Source organism: Lepus europaeus, chromosome 13, assembly GCF_033115175.1.
Source record: "Lepus europaeus isolate LE1 chromosome 13, mLepTim1.pri, whole genome shotgun sequence".
Lineage (NCBI taxonomy): Eukaryota > Metazoa > Chordata > Mammalia > Lagomorpha > Leporidae > Lepus > Lepus europaeus.
In genome coordinates this window covers 17,646,614-17,665,167 of record NC_084839.1, presented here as the reverse complement: position 1 = coordinate 17,665,167, position 18,554 = coordinate 17,646,614, and the positions used below count along the sequence as shown (strand labels likewise).

General features: G+C 52.6%; 1 protein-coding gene across 1 annotated transcript; it reads right to left on the bottom strand.

Moving 5' to 3' along the window:
- Positions 1-8,331: 8,331 nt before the first annotated feature.
- On the bottom strand, positions 8,332-10,690 carry RHOB (ras homolog family member B). Its single transcript, XM_062209019.1, has one exon. It carries the CDS (start codon positions 10,352-10,354, stop codon positions 9,764-9,766), a length of 591 nt encoding a protein of 196 aa, XP_062065003.1. The 5' UTR covers positions 10,355-10,690; the 3' UTR covers positions 8,332-9,763.
- Positions 10,691-18,554: the final 7,864 nt, after the last annotated feature.

The window sequence follows — 18,554 nt, the reverse complement described above, 5'->3', positions numbered from 1 at the left end:
AAGATTCCAATTGTTTATCCAAAGGTCAAACAAGCTCTGGAATTAAATGGAATAAATCATTAACAAAGTGATGAGAAACTTCTCGTAACATTTGTTTCTTCCCTTTTCAGGATTGAAAAGAGAAGAAAAATAACTCCCAATGACAGCCGGAGGGCATAGATCACACAGGGTCATCACAGCCCGGGGCGGGGGTGGGGGCGGCTAGCACAGCTCTCAGAATTGCACTGGCAGACCAAGATTTCTAAATGAAAACAACATGAGCCGGTCAGGCCGAGCTTCCCACCAAGAATCCCAAGCCTCCCGGCTTCCTGTGACACTCAAAGTTCAGCCCGCAGTGACACCAGCCAAATACACCAGCCACCCCGGAGGTCCTTCCGAGGGTGGCCTGGGCCCTCAGAGGCTCTGCCGCTGTGGGCTTATCACACGGTTGCCAGGAGCACTTCCCCAGGAACCTTGCTGGGTTGAGCACAGTGTGCGTTTTCGATAGGGGTGGGGGACAGAGAAGGCCTTTCCTGTGGCCTTCAAGGAGGACTTTCTGCACTTGTCCAGAGTCGGGGACCTTCATGCAGCCCAGCCTTCCTACACTCATCCTCCCCTCTTTGCCCACAGAAGGTGGTGTAGGCAGGCAGATAGGGAAACATTGATGAGACTGGTGAGCAGGAAGGCCACGCCCCTGTGTGATCGGCTCTCCCTCCCTGACCCCACCTATATGCCCACCTGCCAATCAGGCTACGTAACCACGCCCCTTTGGAAGTGGATGGAAGGCCTGGAATGCGGCAGGTTTTTTTGTACCCTTGTTTTCCATCACTACCCTCAATTCCCTTGTTGCCCTGTGCCTTCAGGCCCGTGGCCTCCAGGCCGGGAGCTCTCTGCCTCCTCTTTGCTGCTCGTGCTAAGCTGCTTGTAGCTGCTCATAACCAAACCCTTGCCGCACCAGACTCCTGGCCTGCTCTCTGCTCATATGGCCCCAACTTAATTTCCAGACTTCCCCTTCTTTAGATAGAGCCCTCATTCCCCTATGCATTTTTCTCACTGAATAAAAAGCTTAAAAACTTACCATGTCGTCTGGTCTATTTGAGCCAGTATTCAGAATTCTTCTCTGAATTTGTGGCAAGAGCCCACACAGCTTATTTATTTCAGAAATATTAATAAGAGGATAGGTTTCAAAGGGGTTCCAGACCTTTGCCACTTCTTCAGGCCTCTTTAAAAATGGTGCTCCGGGGGCTGGTGCTGTGTGGCTCAGCGGCTAAGCTGCTGCTTAGGACACTTAGAATACCTGCATCCGTATCAGAGCACCTGAGTCCCGGCTGATCCATTTCAAACCCAAATACCTGCTAAGGTGCCTGGGAAAGTAGTGGAAGACAGCCCAAGTACTTGGGCCCTTCCCACCCACGTGGGAGGCCCTGGCTTTGGCCTGGACCAACCCTGGCAGGTGGAGCCATTTGGGGAGGGAGCCAGCAGATGGACAATCCCCCTCCCTCTCTCCCTCTCTCTCTCTCTCTCTCTCTCTCTGTCTTTCCTTCTTTCTCTGTAACTCTGCCTTTCAGTCTTTTTTAAAATAAAAAAATTACTGCTTCCTAAATTTCTGTCCTAATTCTCATCCATTTAACTACTGTTTATCGAAGTCAGCACCGTACTGGGCATTAGGGACACAGCAGTGAAGGAGCAGACGTGGCTCCACTCTTGCCGCGGAGCTCGCGGTCTCGGTTACGGCCTCCGCTCACTCCACTTACTCTTCCCCATCCTCCTCTGAGGCTTCAGACACCACCTGCGTCCTGGCAGAGCCCTCCTTCCTCAGGTGACCAGAAATCCATCTGACCGGGCCTGATGCCATCGCTTAGGCAGCCTGAACTGTGGTTGGGAAGGAAGAAAACAGTGTCGTTTAAAGAGCATGGTTGAACAACACAGCCACATCTCTTATCCGGGGGTGCGTTTTCCCTAGAGACCCTTGCTCTGAAACCACCACAGAAAAAACACTCAGGAACACTGCCTCCCTTTCCCACTTGCCTAGGCTCGGACAATATTCTTCCCTTGGGTCTCCACAGCAGCACTAAAGCCAGGCTAGAACATGTAGCGGAACTTTCTAGAAGGTTCCAAGAGACTTATCCAGCAGGTATAACTTGGAGTTGGCTTTGGGCATGGTTTCACCTAAAGCCTCCTGGCTTGGGCGGTCCTCCCAGGATCTTTCTGGCTATCCATGTAGAGCAGATGTTGCCTTCCCTTTCCACACTCATCACCACCCAGCAACACCATCAACACATCTAGAACATGCTCTCAGAGGGCAGAAGCAGCCTTTCCCTGCTAAACTCCAGTATCTAAGACCACAGTTCCTAGCCCAGAAAATGCTTCTTCATCCCAAGTTTGATATGCCAAAGTCCCCTTCCTTCAGGGACACCTCTCTCCTCCGTATAGACCGTGGCCTTTCTACACGACTTGCACAGGACACAACTGTGTCACTGTACAGAGAGGACACAGACCATAGTGTGTGAGGGAGGGGAGGGGCCAAGAAGGACAGTGGTCACTTCCAAAGATACCTCAAATGCAACATTTATATATCAGCAATCAGCTTCTGCCTCTTCCCATCTTAAATCCTGGCATCCCCACAGCCACGCAGGCCAGGAGCCAGGGGTCAGCGTGGTGCCTCTGACTTAGATTCGCACACCTCTACCTCCCAAGTGTCTCCAGTTTGTCTCTCATCGCCATGCCCATCCCTTGGTTCTGGCCTTCACGTCGCTACCTGACCAAGGGAAAGTCTTCCTCACTGGTCTTCCTGCCTCCGGCTTCCCTTTCTCCAGTCCGTCCGGTCATCGGAGTGGTCCTCCCCAAATCCTAATCCCACCGTATGCAGAACGGCCATCCTGGGGCTACACTGCCGGGGCCCAATGGGCGTGCGTCTGGTAGCCATGAACTCTGGCTGCTCTCCTCATCAGCAGGACGAAGGCAAACGTACTCCTCAGGGTTCTGGCAGAGGTCATGGTTGACCACTTCTAAAATGACCCCAGTGGGTTGCGTCCACCTTCTGCTACTCACGCCCCGGGGTTGCCCTCTCCCATCAGTGTGCATGGGACCTGCTTACTGGCTTCTAACAAATACGGTACAGTGAAAGTGATGAGACATCACTTCCAAGGCTGGGTCATAACAGACTCACTTCTGGGGTGAGTGGCACACAGGTTAAGACACTGCTTGGCATGCCCATGTCCCATATCAAAAAGCCTGGTTTCAAGTCCTGGCTTCTCTTCCAGCTCCAGCTTCCTGCTTGTACACACCGTGGGAGGCAGGAGGGATAACTCAAGTAGCTAGGTCCCTTCTAGCCATGTAGGAAACCCAGGTCGAGTTCTAGGCTCCTGGCTTCAGCCCTGGCTAAAGCAGGCACCTGACAACTGAACCAGAGCGTAAAAGATCTCTCTGTCCCTCTCCCTCTCTGCTTTTCAAATTAAAAAAAAAAAATGAAAGTAATAAATAAATTTTTAAAATGCTTATTTTCATCTACTTGAAAGAGACAGAGAGCACGTGCACTTTCATCCACTGTTTTATGCCCCGAATGCCTACAACAGCCAGGGCTGGGCCAGGCCAACACCAGAAGCCTAGAACTCCGTCCAGGCCTCCTGCACTGGAGGCAGAGGCCCAAGCACTCGGACTAGCCCCTGCTGCCACCCGGGATGCTCTTAGCAGGAAGCTAGCTTAGAAGCAGAGGAGCGGGGACTCCAGCCGGCACTCTGATATGGGATGTAGGCATTCCAAGCAGCAGCTTGTGCCACAATGCCTGCCCCATAAAGAATTTTTTTCCAAAAGACTGGCTTCTCAGGACACACAGCAGACTCATAGAGTGGCAAATGCCCAAGACAGCACTCCTGCCTCAGAATCAACCCTTGGGACATTCGGATCTGGCTAAAAGGTCCATGAGAGTCTCACAGGCATGGAAAGCCATGACACGGTGGTAAAAAACAATCTAAATGAAAGACCCTGGTGAACAAGACCCCAGCAGAAGGAACAGGCCATCAAGGAGAGAGGCGCCTTTCTCTGAAGGGAGGAAGGAACCTCCACTGTGACACAGCCTTGACTAAACAAGTTCAGAGTCGGTGAACTCAAGAGACTTCCATAGCCTAGAAAGCTCATAGCAAGAGTCTCAGGTGACTGCTGACATCACAAATAAGAGTGCCAATTGTTAAATCAACAACAGGAGTCACTGGGTACATGCTCCCCACGTAGGATCTCTGTCCTTAATGTGTTTTACTATGAAACTTAAAAACACTACTAGTCGAACAGTACCCTATACCTTGTGTGGTTGTGTGAGTGCAGCCTGTTGAAATCCTTGCTTAGTATATACTAAGTTGATCTTCAGTATATGAAGGTAATTGAAAATGAAACTCGATAAAGGGCGGGATGGGAGAGGGAGAGGGAGAGGGGAGGGCCACGGGAGGGAGGGAGGTTGGGGGGGAAGCCACAACAATACAAAAGTTGCACTTTGTAAATTCACATTTATGAAATTAAAAAAAAAAAAGACTGGCTTCTGCCTGGCCATGCCCTCTCTGATCCTTCTCACCTGTTCTCTAGCCGCAGTGTTGTGAGCTGCCCTGTGTCGAGGCACACGTGGCTAGGACCTGAGGTGCTGAAGCCCGCCAGCAGCTACCACTTAGCTGAATCCTTCCCCAGCTAAGCCTTGAGCCACATCCTGCCGCAGACAACACCTGGATTACAGGTTTACCAGAGGTCATAAGCCAGAGGGCCCAGTAGGCTGTGCCTTAATTCCTGACTCAGAAACTGCCAGGCAGTAGATGTTGGTCTGACCCAATGAGTTTGGGGATAACTTGTTATGTAGCAATAGAAAACTAACACAAGGATTAGCCTGGCCAACGATGCTGGCCATTATCATCTTCTCTTGGTTGTAAATTCTAGGAGGGGAGGGACAATGCTGATCTGCTTATCTACTGCACCCCAAGCCCTGAGCACAGCGCTAGGCCCAGAGCCTCTTAGTCAACCATAAATATTTGCCAACTAAAAGAACGGGAAGAGGGCAGGAGCTTGACACAGCCATTAAGACAGGGTTTCAGACACCTGTGTCTCACATCGGAGCACCTGGGCTCTTCATTCCTGCCTCCTGCTAATGCAGACCCTGGGAGCTGCAGGTGATGGCCAAGTCCTTGGGTCCCTGCCACCCATGTGGGAGATTCGGATTGAGTTCAGGGCTCCTGACCCAGTCGTATCTGTTGTGGGCATTTGGGTGAGTGAACCAGTAGATCTATTTGTCTGTCTGTCTTTCTACCTATCTCTGTCTCTGCCTTTCAAATAAATAAATAAAAATTTAAAAAAGAATGAACGGGAAGGAATAAACTGAGGTCCTCCCGACTCTGACCTCTCAGGCCGGAAGAGGGGTCGCTGAGCTTGGGGGGGTCGCAACCTGAATACCCACTTCCCCTCCAATCAGGAGACAGACCAAGCAAAATGGTCAGAACCCAACAAGCTAGGGGACAGAGTCCCTTTGTAGTCACACGACATGTTCAGGCACAGGGTGTAGCTTCCCAGGGCTCAGTGCTCACAAAGCTAGCCCTGTGTCAGTACCACATCCCTGGAACGCCCAGAGAACACAATGAGACCGGCATCACCCACCTTCTCCCCCCGCCTGCCAGATACACGCACCCGGTGTTGTGGATGAGGAGGGAAGTGGGGGAGGCTGTGTGCTGCTTGGCTGGCCAATATCATTTCTCTAGACCCAAGAAATGCCAGAGGGAACAAAGCAGAAAGGAGTTCTCATCCAAGGGAGTTTTATTCACTGGCATCCAGACCCCCCAGGCACAGAGCTGAGCCATCACCATTGTGCCAATGGCCCAACTGCCCACCTTGCCTCTCCCCTGAGATTTCCACCATCTGCACATCAGACACTTCTCCTTTAAGACTCAGATCAGATGTCCCCTCCTCCAACAGAGGCGCCTCTGCCTAGGGCGCTGCCCATCGCTGGCCCTGGCCTGATGATGGCCCCGCCAGAGAAAGCTCCACTCCAGCTCCTGGGGAACGCATTCCTAAACTGCCTGGCCCACCAGGCTGTGAAGTGGCTCGCGGAGGGCAAGGACTGCTTCTCGCTGCTTTTTTTATTCCCTCCTCATCAGAGCTGACAAAGTACGGGCCAAGGCCAGGTGAATTGCAGGGGGCTGCTGCTCTCTGAATTCACAAATGGTGGAGAGGAATTTCTAGAAGGGAGTCAAGTGCCTTCTGGCAGAAGCATGCGGGGTGAGAAGACAGCGTCTGTGTGGTGTAGCCTGGAAGGAAAGCTCTGGGAAAGTCTGTATTCCCCAAGGGCTGAGGAAGCCAGAACGGCAGAGCCTCTCCGCTTTCATATAGACACCATCTCCCTCCCGTGTGCGCCGATGAGGACCCTCCCTCCCTCTGTCTAAGCTGGTGCTTCTCACAGTGCGGCCCCCAAGCCAGCAGCATGGGCGTCTTTCAGGGCCCTGTTAGAAATTCAAATTCCCGAACCCTCAGCCCAGACCTACTGCATCCGAAATCCTGCCGAGGCCAGGCCCAGCAATCAGCGCTGTAACCAGCCCTAGCAGGATTCTGATCACACTTACGTATAAAACATCCTTTCTCAGTCTACCGAAACACATGTGAAAAAGACCTCAGAAATACAATCCAGACTGATTTGAGATCGAGATTAAAGGAAAACCCGAGACAACACCCCTCGCTATAAAACACCCAGGATCAATGAAACTTCCCACTATTTTCCATGAAACGTTTCAACAGGCAATTAAATGAACTCAGCACATTTCTTTTAAATGTGCAAAATGAATTTTCATATTCTAAGAGTCACACCAGATGTTTTACCTTTTTTTTTTTCCCTAATTGATTTTCCAGCCTAGAGCAACTTGGTTTTTTTGTTTTCCACTTGGGCCCTAGCACAGCAAGAAGAGTATGTTCCGCAGGGTTATTAAATGGCATGCAGTTAAAACAGGCCCCACCAGGCTGCTCTACTTCTTCCGGGTGGTTGTCTCCCAAAAATATAAAAGCAGAACTCTTTAGGTAGCGGACAGATTGGGACAGGCGGGAAACCCAGAAAGGCCCTCTGGGGGGGCCAAGTCTCCAGGCTCTTGGCTGCTTGCAGAGCGAGTGCTGGGCAGTCAGCCCAGGCCTGAGCACTCCCCTACCCATCCCTGCACTCCCTGGTACCAAAGGATTTGCTGGCTGTAAAAACTTGCAAATAAACATTGTCTTTCAATGGGAAGTTTTGTTTTAAAGTAGGTTATGGGATGGAGGTGAGTGGAGCCATGGGCAGAGGAAGGAGTGGCTCCTGGAGGAGCCCAAACAATCCCCCTCTGTTGGCCCTGCACCCACCCAGTGGAGCAGGAGGCCTGTTACAGCCTGTGTTAAGTGGGTGAAAGGTCACCACCAACAACCAGGTTTTCTTCACTCAACAAAAGCTCTTGGAAATCGCAGGGGAGAGGGGGAATGAGCCTCAGCCTTGAAGCAAACAACTTCAAGAGGGACCTCCGCTGCCTTGGCCCTGGGTGTGGGAGAGGAGAGGGTGGCAACAGAGCGCAGGGACGTGGAAAATGCCGATTCAGACAGCCACCCTTGGGAGGCAGGTGGGGGAGGCTGGCACCACCTTGCTCAGCGCCCGCAGGTTTGAGTCCTCACGCCTGCAGCGGGATTTGCGTGTGGTCTCCCAGAACAAATCGGCCTGTCTGGTTCGGAGAACCACTGCAGCAAGGCTCGGGCTCTGAAATTAGAGCTCATCCTAATTGGTTCTCACAGCGGAGCTGCTCCAACTTTAAATAACTCCCACCGCCCACCACCACATCCAGCGCTCTGCAAGCCGGCCCTTCTCAGAGAATGGTAGGCTTCTCATCGCGGCACCTTCCCAGGACAGTTCCATCGGAAGAGAACTCTCCCCAGCTGCCCCAGGAGCTCCAGCCCCAAGAAGAGCAAACTCCAACTGTACAGGGTGGTGTGCAGCCCCTGGAGGATGGGAAGGAACCCTGGTAACCACCCCCAGAAATGTTACCTAAACTGAAAATGCACAAGTGACAACTTCGCAAGTCTAAAAGAAGCCAAGTCCCCAATAGTCACAGTGGTTTTAAGACAGAGACAAAACCAAGACCTTTGGCCTCGCCGAAGTTTTTGCTCCAGGCCATCTGAGTGAGCTGCTCCTCTTCCTCTGGGGCTGTGACAGCCAACAACCTGGTCTCCCTTGATGACCCAACCCCCAGAGCCCACCAGACCTTCACCCTCCGCTATGACAGTCACTGTAAGTAGAGCTGCCAAGGGTCTCTCCCCTTGTCCCACACGCACAAGGATACCTTGGTATAGAGCATTAAACCACAAGAGCCATTTTATAAATGTCATCATCATAGTCTTTTAATATTTTACATAAAAAACTGTATACACAGCTTATAGAACTTTTATGTAAACATCATAAGCTCACCACTTTGTCATTTGTCAGTTTATTGGAAAAATAAAAAAACAAGACAACAGTTTAGTAGAAGTACCACTGGGCAGGAAGGGGGAGGGGAGAAACGGGCAGGTTTATTCTCTGTACAGAGACGCAGAGAAAACTTCACATAGCTGCAGAGGCTGCCTTGCAGGGAAAACAAAAAAGTTCTCAATAGGCTCCAACACGGGTCACTGTCCCTTATCAAAACGGTGTGCATGACCTGCACAAATAAAATCTCAAAACAGTGGTGCCACTTTTCTCGAGAAAACCAAGGAAAAATTTAGTGAATTCTTTTTCTTTTCCTTGTTTTCAAAGTCATCATTCAAAAAAAAAAAAAAAATCCGAAGTAGATGAGGTTACAGCATACAGAATGCTACTGCCTTATGCAAATGACAAGTGCATTAAGTGTCAAACAATGAAACAACTGTGCAAAGAATTCTTTCCAAAAAAAAAAAAAAACAAGTTTCAGCTTTTAAATAAATCAAATAACATCCGTTTCTTGGACTGAACAGTTTTCACTTGTCAGGCACGGAGTTCGCTTATGGCAACAACAAGCCCCCAGCACACGCCCCTCCTCCTGCTGGAGAGAGGTTCGCTGGGGGCTGGCAGCACCTGCTGCTTCTAAAAGCTGTGTCCCTTCAGCCCCAAGTCAGTTGCAAATGTCTTCCCCAGGGCTCAGAAAGATGGCCAAGTCCTGGTCATGCTTGGATGGGCGCCTGACCCAGCCCGGGGCCAGAGCTGTTCTACCGCCCTGGTCACTCCACCCACCACGACCATTAAATAACACCATCTTACCTCCGAAAATAAAATTATATCTGTATTTATAGAACACCCCCCCTCCTCCTCCCCAGCCCTCCCTCCCGCAGTTCCCGGGGTCTATGTTACAAACAAGGGATAGCAGGCGCTCGCGGGTTACGGGCTAACATCTGATGGGGCGCGGCCGCTCTCCGCCGCCAAGCTCGCCCCCGGCCCCCACCCCCACCCCGGGGGGACCCAAGGCGGGGGTGGTGTGACAATGGGGACGAGGGGGCAGTCGAACGTACACGCACGCAGTCACACACTCTGAGGCTCTGCTCCTCAGAACAGGATGTCCAGGGGACCCTTGGCACTCAGCGGGGCGCCCGGGCCTGTGCCACACAGCTGGACGCACGCAGACACTGGGAAGGGGGCGCCCGGTGCCCACGCGATGCTCGGCGCGAGAGCCAGAGCCGCCCGCAGACGCCAGGCAGTCTGGTGGGGTCCTTGCAGGGGCGTGGGCCTCCCCTCCCCCCGGCTGGCTGGGGGCCCGGCCCGGGAGGGGGCGCCGCGCCGGCGGGGGCCAGGCGGGCGGGCGCGGCCTCATAGCACCTTGCAGCAGTTGATGCAGCCGTTCTGCGAGCCGTAGCGCTTCTGGAGCGCGGCGCGCGTGGCCGTCTCGAAGACCTCGCGCACGCCCTCCTTGGTCTTGGCGGAGCACTCGAGGTAGTCGTAGGCTTGGATGCGCACGGCCATGGCGCGGCCGTCGTCCGTGCGCACCGGCTCCTGCTTCATGCGCGCCAGCTCTGTGCGGACGTGCTCGTCGCTGCGCAGGTCCTTCTTGTTGGCCACCAGGATGATGGGCACGTTGGGGCAAAAGTGTTTCACCTCCGGCACCCACTTCTCGGGGATGTTCTCCAGCGAGTCCGGGCTGTCCACCGAGAAGCACATGAGGATGACGTCGGTGTCCGGGTAGGAGAGCGGCCGCAGGCGGTCGTAGTCCTCCTGGCCCGCCGTGTCCCACAGCGCCAGCTCCACCTGCTTGCCGTCCACCTCGATGTCGGCCACATAGTTCTCGAAGACGGTGGGCACGTACACCTCGGGGAACTCGTCCTTGCTGAACACGATCAGCAGGCACGTCTTGCCGCACGCGCCGTCGCCCACCACCACCAGCTTCTTGCGGATGGCCGCCATGAGCCGGCCGGGCCCGGGCAGCAGGAGGGGGCCCGCGAGCGCCTCGCTGCCGTCCCGCTCGCTGCGCTCACGGCTCACCTCCGGCGGCGCGCTGGGGGGCGAGGGTCGCTAGCTGCACCCAGGCCCCGCGGTGGCGCGTTCTCTCCGGGCGCTCGGGCTGCCGCGGCGGGGGCGCGGGGGCATAGGGCGCGCCGCGCTGCTCGCGGACGGCGGCCGCGGCTCACGCCCCGGGCCGGGGTCGGCGGCTTTGTGCGCCGCAAGGGCTCGGGCTGCGGTCGGCCCCGCTCCCCCTCCCGGGTCCCGGGCCGCGCGTACCGGGGGCGCCGACGACTCCAGCCAGACTGCGGCGGCAGATGCGGGCTGCGGCCCTAGCGCCTGCTATTTAAAGAGTCCGGCCACTTTCTTAATATAGCCGCCCAATAGGAAGCGAGCCGGCTGAGCTCATCGCTGCGGAGCTCGGCTCTGATTGGCCGCCCGCTGCAGCCCGAAGGCGGGGCCGCGCGGGCTTGATTGACGGCCCTGGCCGCGGGGCTGGGAGAGGCGGCGACCGTGGAGTCTGCGCGGCCGCCGGCGCTGCGGGGCCGGGGCGGCCCCGGTCCCCGCCTTCGCCGTGGCCCGAGGGCTGGCCGCCTAGAGCCCGCGGGGTCTGGGCCCGCGGGTTCCGAGACGGGGCGCCACTTTGGGGTGGGGGGTCGACGCCTCCTCCTAGAGCAGAATCGCGGGGCTTTCTGGCCAGCCCCCCGCGGGTGGTCGGAGCCGGGGCGGGGGAGGGGCGGCTCCCGTAACGTGGTTCTGTTTGTAAGTAAACAACCACACGCACACACACACACGCACACGCACGGGCACACACGCACTTTTGTTTCCAAACAGAAAGGTTTCTTCTTCGCCCTTTTGGAGCCGGCCCCTCTGTGCTCGGGCCTCCCAGCGCGGCCTCGCCCTGGGATTGAGCCCCTGGCGTGAGGCGGCCACTGGAACCTGGGTGGGCCTGGGCCGAGCCTCCCGGCCCTTGCAAGCCCCTGCCCTCCTCTTTCAGGACCCCCCAGCTCGGGTCACCGGGCGAAGGTGGGGGAAAGGAGAGCGAGTGGGCGAGCGCTGGGACGATGGATGGGAAGGGGCAGGCCGGGGTACTTGGCCGAAACTCTGCGTGGTTCTTCCGTATCCGTTTGTTAAGGCAGAGCCGTGTCCGAACGAAGAGTGCAATAGAACCCGGCCCCGTAAACCCCACTGAGCCGGCGACGGTGCGGCAGGGGCCCAGGGCTCGCAGGTGCGGTGAGCGCGCGCTGGGGGTCCATCACCCCAGACCCGCAGGGCTGCAGGCAGCTGCCCCGGGGACCCTGCGGGACGTGGCCCTCACCTCTGGTCTGGAAACCCGAGTCCACCCACTGCAGAGGACACAAGAGGTGGCCAGGGGTGTCCGGGAGGCCCTCCTGCGGGAAGTGGGAACCCAAGGGCTTGGTGCGGCGGCCCGGGATGGAGGGACCCTCCCGACACAGGCGGCGCGGAGCGCTAGAGTGGTCCAAGTAAGCAGCTCCAATGGCTGAAGAAATGGGGTGCCAGTCGTCACGGAAGGGAGACCTGCCCATCACGGTGAGCTCACTGCCCCGATGTCTGTCTGCCCCTGGACTGTCTGGTGGGGCGCCAGAATTTGTCCTATCCCAGCGTCTTCCGGACCCAGCCAGCAGGTGACTGGAGGATCCACCGGAATGTTCAGCTCAGTGGGGATTTCCTGGGGGGCTCTTACCTCAACTCCAGATCTGCTCTAACAGTCACCCAAGCGAACCCACGCAGGCAGCTGAGAGGAGCCTGTGGTTTCAGTACCACTCACAGGTCAACCTAGTGGCTGTTACCCTCTAGGGCCCATCCTGGCCCACATTGGTTCAACCGTCAGAAGGGCTGCATGTTCCCCACACCAGCTCCACTACAGCACCCAGATTATTTTTGTTGTTGTTGTTGTTGTCAGAGAGAGGAATTTTGTCTTTTTTTTTTTTTAAAGATTTACTTATTTGTTTGAAAGGCAGAGTTACAGAGAGGCAGAAGTAGAGAAAGAGAGAGAGGTTTTGCATCCACTGGTTCACTCCCCAAATGGCTGCAATGGCCAGCGCTGGGCTGATCCAAAGCCAGGAGCCAGGAGCTTCTTCCGGGTCTCCTATGGGGGTGCAGGAGCCCCAGGACTTGGGCTAGCTTCTACTGTGTTCCCAGGCCATAGCAGAGAGCTGGATCGGAAGTGGAGCAGCCAGGATTCGAACTGGCGCCCGTATGGAATGCCGGCACTGCAGGTGGCAGCTTTACCCACTACCCACAGCGCTGGCCCCTTGCCTTGTTTTTTACACCTAAGGAACTGATTGGTCAGGAAATAAATAGGTTGTTTTGATCTTTGGTATAAGACTCCAGTCTGGAAACTTTTTTTTTTTTTTTTTAAGTTAGGCTATTAGGAAAATCTTATCTACACAGATTTTTCTTCTTTTAGTCAAAACTTTTTATAGCTGTATTGTTAACATTGCTTTCCTTAGTCTTAATATAGCTTGGGAATCTTGGCTATGTCCTTTAACTTCAAATATTAGGAAAATATAAAACAAAGATAAAAAAAAAAAAAACCTCAAGTACAAAGAATCAGGAAGAGGGGTTAAATTCACTGATTTCCTGATTTCCAGACATAGGAGTTGTTCCAATCTTGAGTCTCGGAATCACAATAAATTCTAAAAGTATGCAGTTGGCACATGTGCCAAAGGAAACACAGCGGAGCATCCATCCCCAGCAACTTCTCTTCATTCTTCTTGGTTTTTGTACAGGATCCTTAACTGGCTCTTCAGAGATGGCTGCTTTCCAGACTGTTCCCCTCACAGACCAGACTTGGCCGAAGGAGTGAGGCACCCTGCAGTCTCCTCCCTCGCCCCCCATCAGCAGTTTCCACTGAAAGGCAAGGGTAACATGTAGTTCAAACTAACTTTAACATATAGTCAGGGTGTGACGATCACATACCCATCCCAGCAAGAGAGGGAAATTGTCTTTCAGACAGAAGACGATATTAATATATTCCCAATACTTATTCTAATTCACGTGGTCTTTTTCCTTTTCTTTTTCTTTTCTTTTTGGCCCAGTATCTCCTGTAAATCAACTCCCCTCCTCAAAGGCTAGATTGGAGATTTGAATTTTCATTAGATTTTAGTGCCACCTGGTGGCAACCTTGGCGGCTTGTTTCTTTTAAAAAACTATTTTTAAAAAAAATCTTTAAAACTGTTCTGAAATAAAAAGTTAAAATAATAAACATCATTTAAAAACCTTTAGTCAAAAAGAATGCACTTTATAAACATTTTTATCTTAAAATCTTTCACCGGGTATAAAACTCTAAAAATGTTTTACAAGTAGATTATTTTGAATTTTTGCATTATATATATATTTATAGACATCGAACTTTTTTCACATGCACTTTTTTTTTGACAGGCAGAGTGGACAGTGAGAGACAGATACAGAGAGAAAGGTCTTCCTTTTTCCGTTGGTTCACCCCCCTGTGGCCTTTGCGGCCAGCGCACCTCGCTGATCCGAAGCCAGGAGCCAGGTGCTTCTCCTGGTCTCCCATGCGGGTGCAGGGCCCAAGCACTTGGGCCATCCTCCACTGCACTCCCGGGCCACAGCAGAGAGCTGGCCTAGAAGAGGAGCAACCAGGACAGAATCCGGCGCCCCGACCGGGACTAGAACCCGGCGTGCTGGCGCCGCTAGGCGGAGGATTAGCCTGTTGAGCCACAGCGCTGGCCTCACATGCACTTTAACAAAAATTCTTTCCTAGTTAAGTAGTGACTTCCAAAAAAAGTGAGTAGAAAGATATAACAGTTATGCAGTCCTGCTAATGTACAAACCAGTGGACTTCTTTTCCCCCCAACTATAATGTACAGAAATGTAAAACAACTTTAATTACAAAAATTATCCACATTTTCCCCCAGTTAAAAAAAGCCATTGTTTGACATTATGTTGCAGCAGAAGTAACAGGGGCCAACCTTGCTGTGCAGTGGGTTCAGCTGTCACACCTGCATCCCATGTGAGTATAGTTCAAGTCCAACCCCAATGGGATTCCAGACTTCTGGCCCAGCCCCAGCCAGTGAGGCCATCGGGGAAGTGAACCAGTGGAAGAAAGATCTTCCTCTTTCTGTGCAACTCTACCTTTCCAACAAATAAATACATCTTTATAAAAATCAAAGTAATAATAATTAATTTATCAGTGAATATTTTCTGGGACCAAGCAATGCAGTAAACACCCCTGACGGCCACTTGAGTTTTACATTTTTTTTTTTTTTTTTTCAATTTAAGAAGTAGCTGAAAGTCTTGGGGAAAATTGTCAGCCTTCCGTCTCTATGCGATGACTTTACAAATGGAAATGTTCTTCTAGCACTAGCTGTTCCGCTTGCCATGGGAGAACAGAGACAGGCGTGTCCAGTCCATCTGGAGCCCTTGCAGCTGTAACTTACCCAGCGGAGTAACTCAGCCCGCCTTCCGGGCTCCAACTATTGTAAGCAGCAGTAGGTAAAGCATAGAGCATTATTCAAGTGCCCTAGCCTGTGCCCCAGTGTGCCCCAGGACTAAGAAGGCTGGGCCCACAGGAGAACCCCAGCTAGACTGTCCAGCTTAGGAACGAGCACCTTGACCTCCGTTGTGACTTCTCTCTCTCAGCCCAGGGCCAGGCAAGGGGAACAGGCAGTGGGCGATGGGGCAGCTCCAGCCCCCTCTGAAACTGCCCCGTCATTACAGTAGCTACTGAGCACGTGCCCGTGCCACTGGAGAACCGAGGTTCTAACCTTATTTCATTGAAATGAAATTTAGAAACTGGTGTTCAGTTCAATGTCACAAAACCCTTTGTTACATTTGAAAGAACCTGGATGCGTGAAGCTGTCTTTTCAACCAGAAATTTTATGCAATCTAAATGCAGATTGTTCTCAATGAAAAAAGAATAACTGAATGGAGATGTGCTGTTGACTGGAAATAGTAGATTTTGAAGACCTAGATGGAAAAATCTGTCAAATAGTTCATTAATAATTTTAATATGATTTACCTGTTGAAATGGTAATACTTCATATGTAATTAATATATTTTTAAATACATGATATTTAGTGTGTTAGGTATATTTGGATAATTAATCTTTTTAAAAAACTTTTTTTTAAAGATTTTTATTATTAATTTATTTAAAAGATGAAGTTACAGAGAGGTGGAGGCAAAGAGAGAAAGAGGTCTTCCATTCACTGGTTCACTCCCCAAATGGCTGCCTTGGCTGGAGCTGGGCTGATCTGAAACCAGGAGCCAGAAGCTTCTTCCAGGTCTCCTACTGGGTGCAGGGACTCAAGGACTTGGGCCATCCTCCACTGCTTTCCCAGGCCATAGCAGAGAGCTGGATCAGAAGTGGAGCACCTAGGTCTTGAACCAGTGCCCATATGGGATGCTAGCCCTGCAGGCAGTAGCTTTACCCACTACGCCACAGCACTGGTCCCCTGAAATATTTATTTGTTTATTTGAGAGAGAGAGTGAGTTCCACGATAGTGATTTCTTCCTTTAAATTCCCACAATAGTCAGCCCAGTGTAGGTTGAGCTCAAGCTGGGAGCCAGCATCATCCAGGTCTCCCATGTGGGTGACAGGGACCTGGTCACTTGAACCATTACCGGCTGCCTTCCTGGCTGCACATTCGCAGGAAGCTGAAGTGGGGAGCAGGGCCAGTGGAGCCTGGTGTGGACCCAGACACTCAGGTCCCCTTTGCTGACACCCTAACCACCAGGCCACATGTTCGCCCCACCTTTGTGCGTTTTCTCATGTGACAACCAGGAAATGTAGACGTGTGAATGTAGCTGACATATTTCTATTGGACAACACTGCTGTGAAATGTCCACAGGTTCAGATGGCTCTCTGGCCTCTCCTTCAAACACCGCAAGTCCCAGCTTGTGTGAGCTCTGGAATCCCAACTCACCACCGAGTTTCCAGGGGTTCAGAACTCAAACAAGCTCTGAGGTTTGGGACAGTTGGGAGCCTCTTGCCCTCTCCCAGGCGTAGCTCTCCAATCCAGTGGCTGCTCGGTCCTTGCCATCTCTCCCTCCTCACATCTGCCAGCCTGCATTCCGACCCCAGGTGACACTCAGTACGCGGATGCTACTGGAGACGCTGGGTCACAGGTCTTTGTCTTCCGGTAAGAAGCGAATTTCCCATGAGAGATGGAGATGGGCAGGAGCAGGCTAGTGAGCTTTAATGAACAGAGCACCCCCGGCAGGCCAGGTGGGCATCTCAGCAAAGGACCCAGAGTCCAGTCTGCATTCGGACGTGCCCATCCCCCACCTGGGATATGGCTGGAAAGAGGGCTTTCCAGGCTCGGAATTCGTGAAATTCCCCCTGGGGCTTTTTTGATGCACTGTTATTGGACAACAGCCCCCAGGTGTCCCCAGGGCAGAGCTGGGACCTACTGGAAAGGTATTCATGTGTGTGAATGCTGGCCTGCTTCCAAGGCGTGCCTCTAGGTTTCTCCCATCATTCAATCCCATCAACTTGGAGTGTTTTGGGTTTTGGGTTTTTGTTTGTTCCCTTTGCCTCGGCCCCTCTCACACACGCACAGGCTGATGTCTGCCTTGCCACTTAATCCAGACGAGGTGGCTCTTTTGGCCTGGTGACCTGTTTTCCTTTTCAAAAGAGAATCAAAATCTAGCCCTGTCTTCTTCCTCGATCACCTGCATCCTCTCCCTCTGACCGATGAAGAAAGGCACCCGAGTGTCTACGCCTCCCGGGTTATCAGCGCTCCCTCGCCCTGCAGCCCCCCAGCGCTCTTTAACTAAAGGAGATGCCTTTTCTCCTGCTCCTCTGTCTCTTGTCAGTTCATTGCAGCAAACCTTTGCAGAGTAAAAGAGGAACTTTTCCTTCGCCCCTACACAGGATGACCTATTCCCTTTCTGAAAAAGAGAATCCACACCCAGTCCTTGTCCAATTTGGGTGGAAAAGTGGTGAGTGCAAGCTGTGCTCAGGGACCCTCACATGAGCCTCAGCCCTCCCCTCCCCCAGTTCAATAGGTGCATGGGAATTGAAGGGAGAGAGTAGAGAAAGGGAAGTGAGGCACAGGGCGAACACGCAGGCAATGCACCCTCAGCCCCACAGTATACGATGTGGCAAGTGCGTGATGACCAGAAGAGACGTCTTCACACCAGGGGGACGTTTGAGCAAGATCTCAAGTAACAAGGAGTGTTTCAGAAGACAGAGAACCCCACTTGCCCCATCTGAACCATTCACTGTGTGGACTTTATGTAGAAAAAGGTTCTGGCCAAAGGCATCTGATGGGAAGGGAGAAGCAGAGAAAGGCAGAAGTAAAAAACGTCCCTCCCTCCATGCATGAGGTTGGCCTGGTGACAGCAGAGTGAGGCTTCTCGTGTGCTGAGGCACAGGAAGGTTACAAGAGCCTGTGTTATGTAAGCACTGTCGTTACAAAATCCACCCCCTCGACTGCCTGCCGCCGCGCTGGCATATGCCAAAACTTGCACATGTACTTATCAGTTTAGCAGAAGCTACGGAAATCGCCGTGCGGATGCAGGGAGCCTTTTTAAGCTTCCCACTTCCTAGCTCTGCAGCCCTGAGCTAGTCGCCCTTCAAGGGCCTGGTCTCCCCGCGGGTGAAAGGAGAAGTAGAATTTAGAGACTGGAAACGCAGATGTCCACGTGGGTCCTACACGCGGCACAATCGCGGCTAAGACATCAGCAAGCAATTGCGGGAACCAGAGAGCATGCCATGCATAAGCTGTGGGAGCTCGGGATTGAAAAGTCAGCTGTTGGATTGCTTGGAAAATGCACAGGCAGCGCAGGCCGGGTTTGGCCAGCGGAACCGGTCCGTGAACTACAGGAATTCCATTCCGAATGGTTTCAGAGGGAGCTCACTTGACAAAAAACGATACTATCAGTCCTTTCATAAAGGAAGGGGGAAACACTTACTATAGAACAAAACAAAATCCTTTTTTGTTTCATGCTGTTATTCAGTAAGCTGCTTGTTGGTGTTGCTTAAGCTGGAGGGATGCGGTCTTAAGTAGGAATGTGTTCATCTCCCAGCTGGGTGGGGAATCTTCACTCTAACGCCGTTCCAGGGGGCACCGGGAACAGCAGATTTGCTTCTCTCTTCCCCTTGTGCAGTGCTGACAGCAAATGATCTAACCAAAGTATTTAAACAGAGGTGATTCACTTCTTGTGTTCCCTTATG

What these genes read in the sequence shown, in the direction of transcription:
- RHOB (XM_062209019.1), bottom strand. Translation starts at nt 10,354, where the DNA reads ATGGCGGCCATCCGCAAGAAGCTGGTGGTGGTGGGCGACGGCGCGTGC.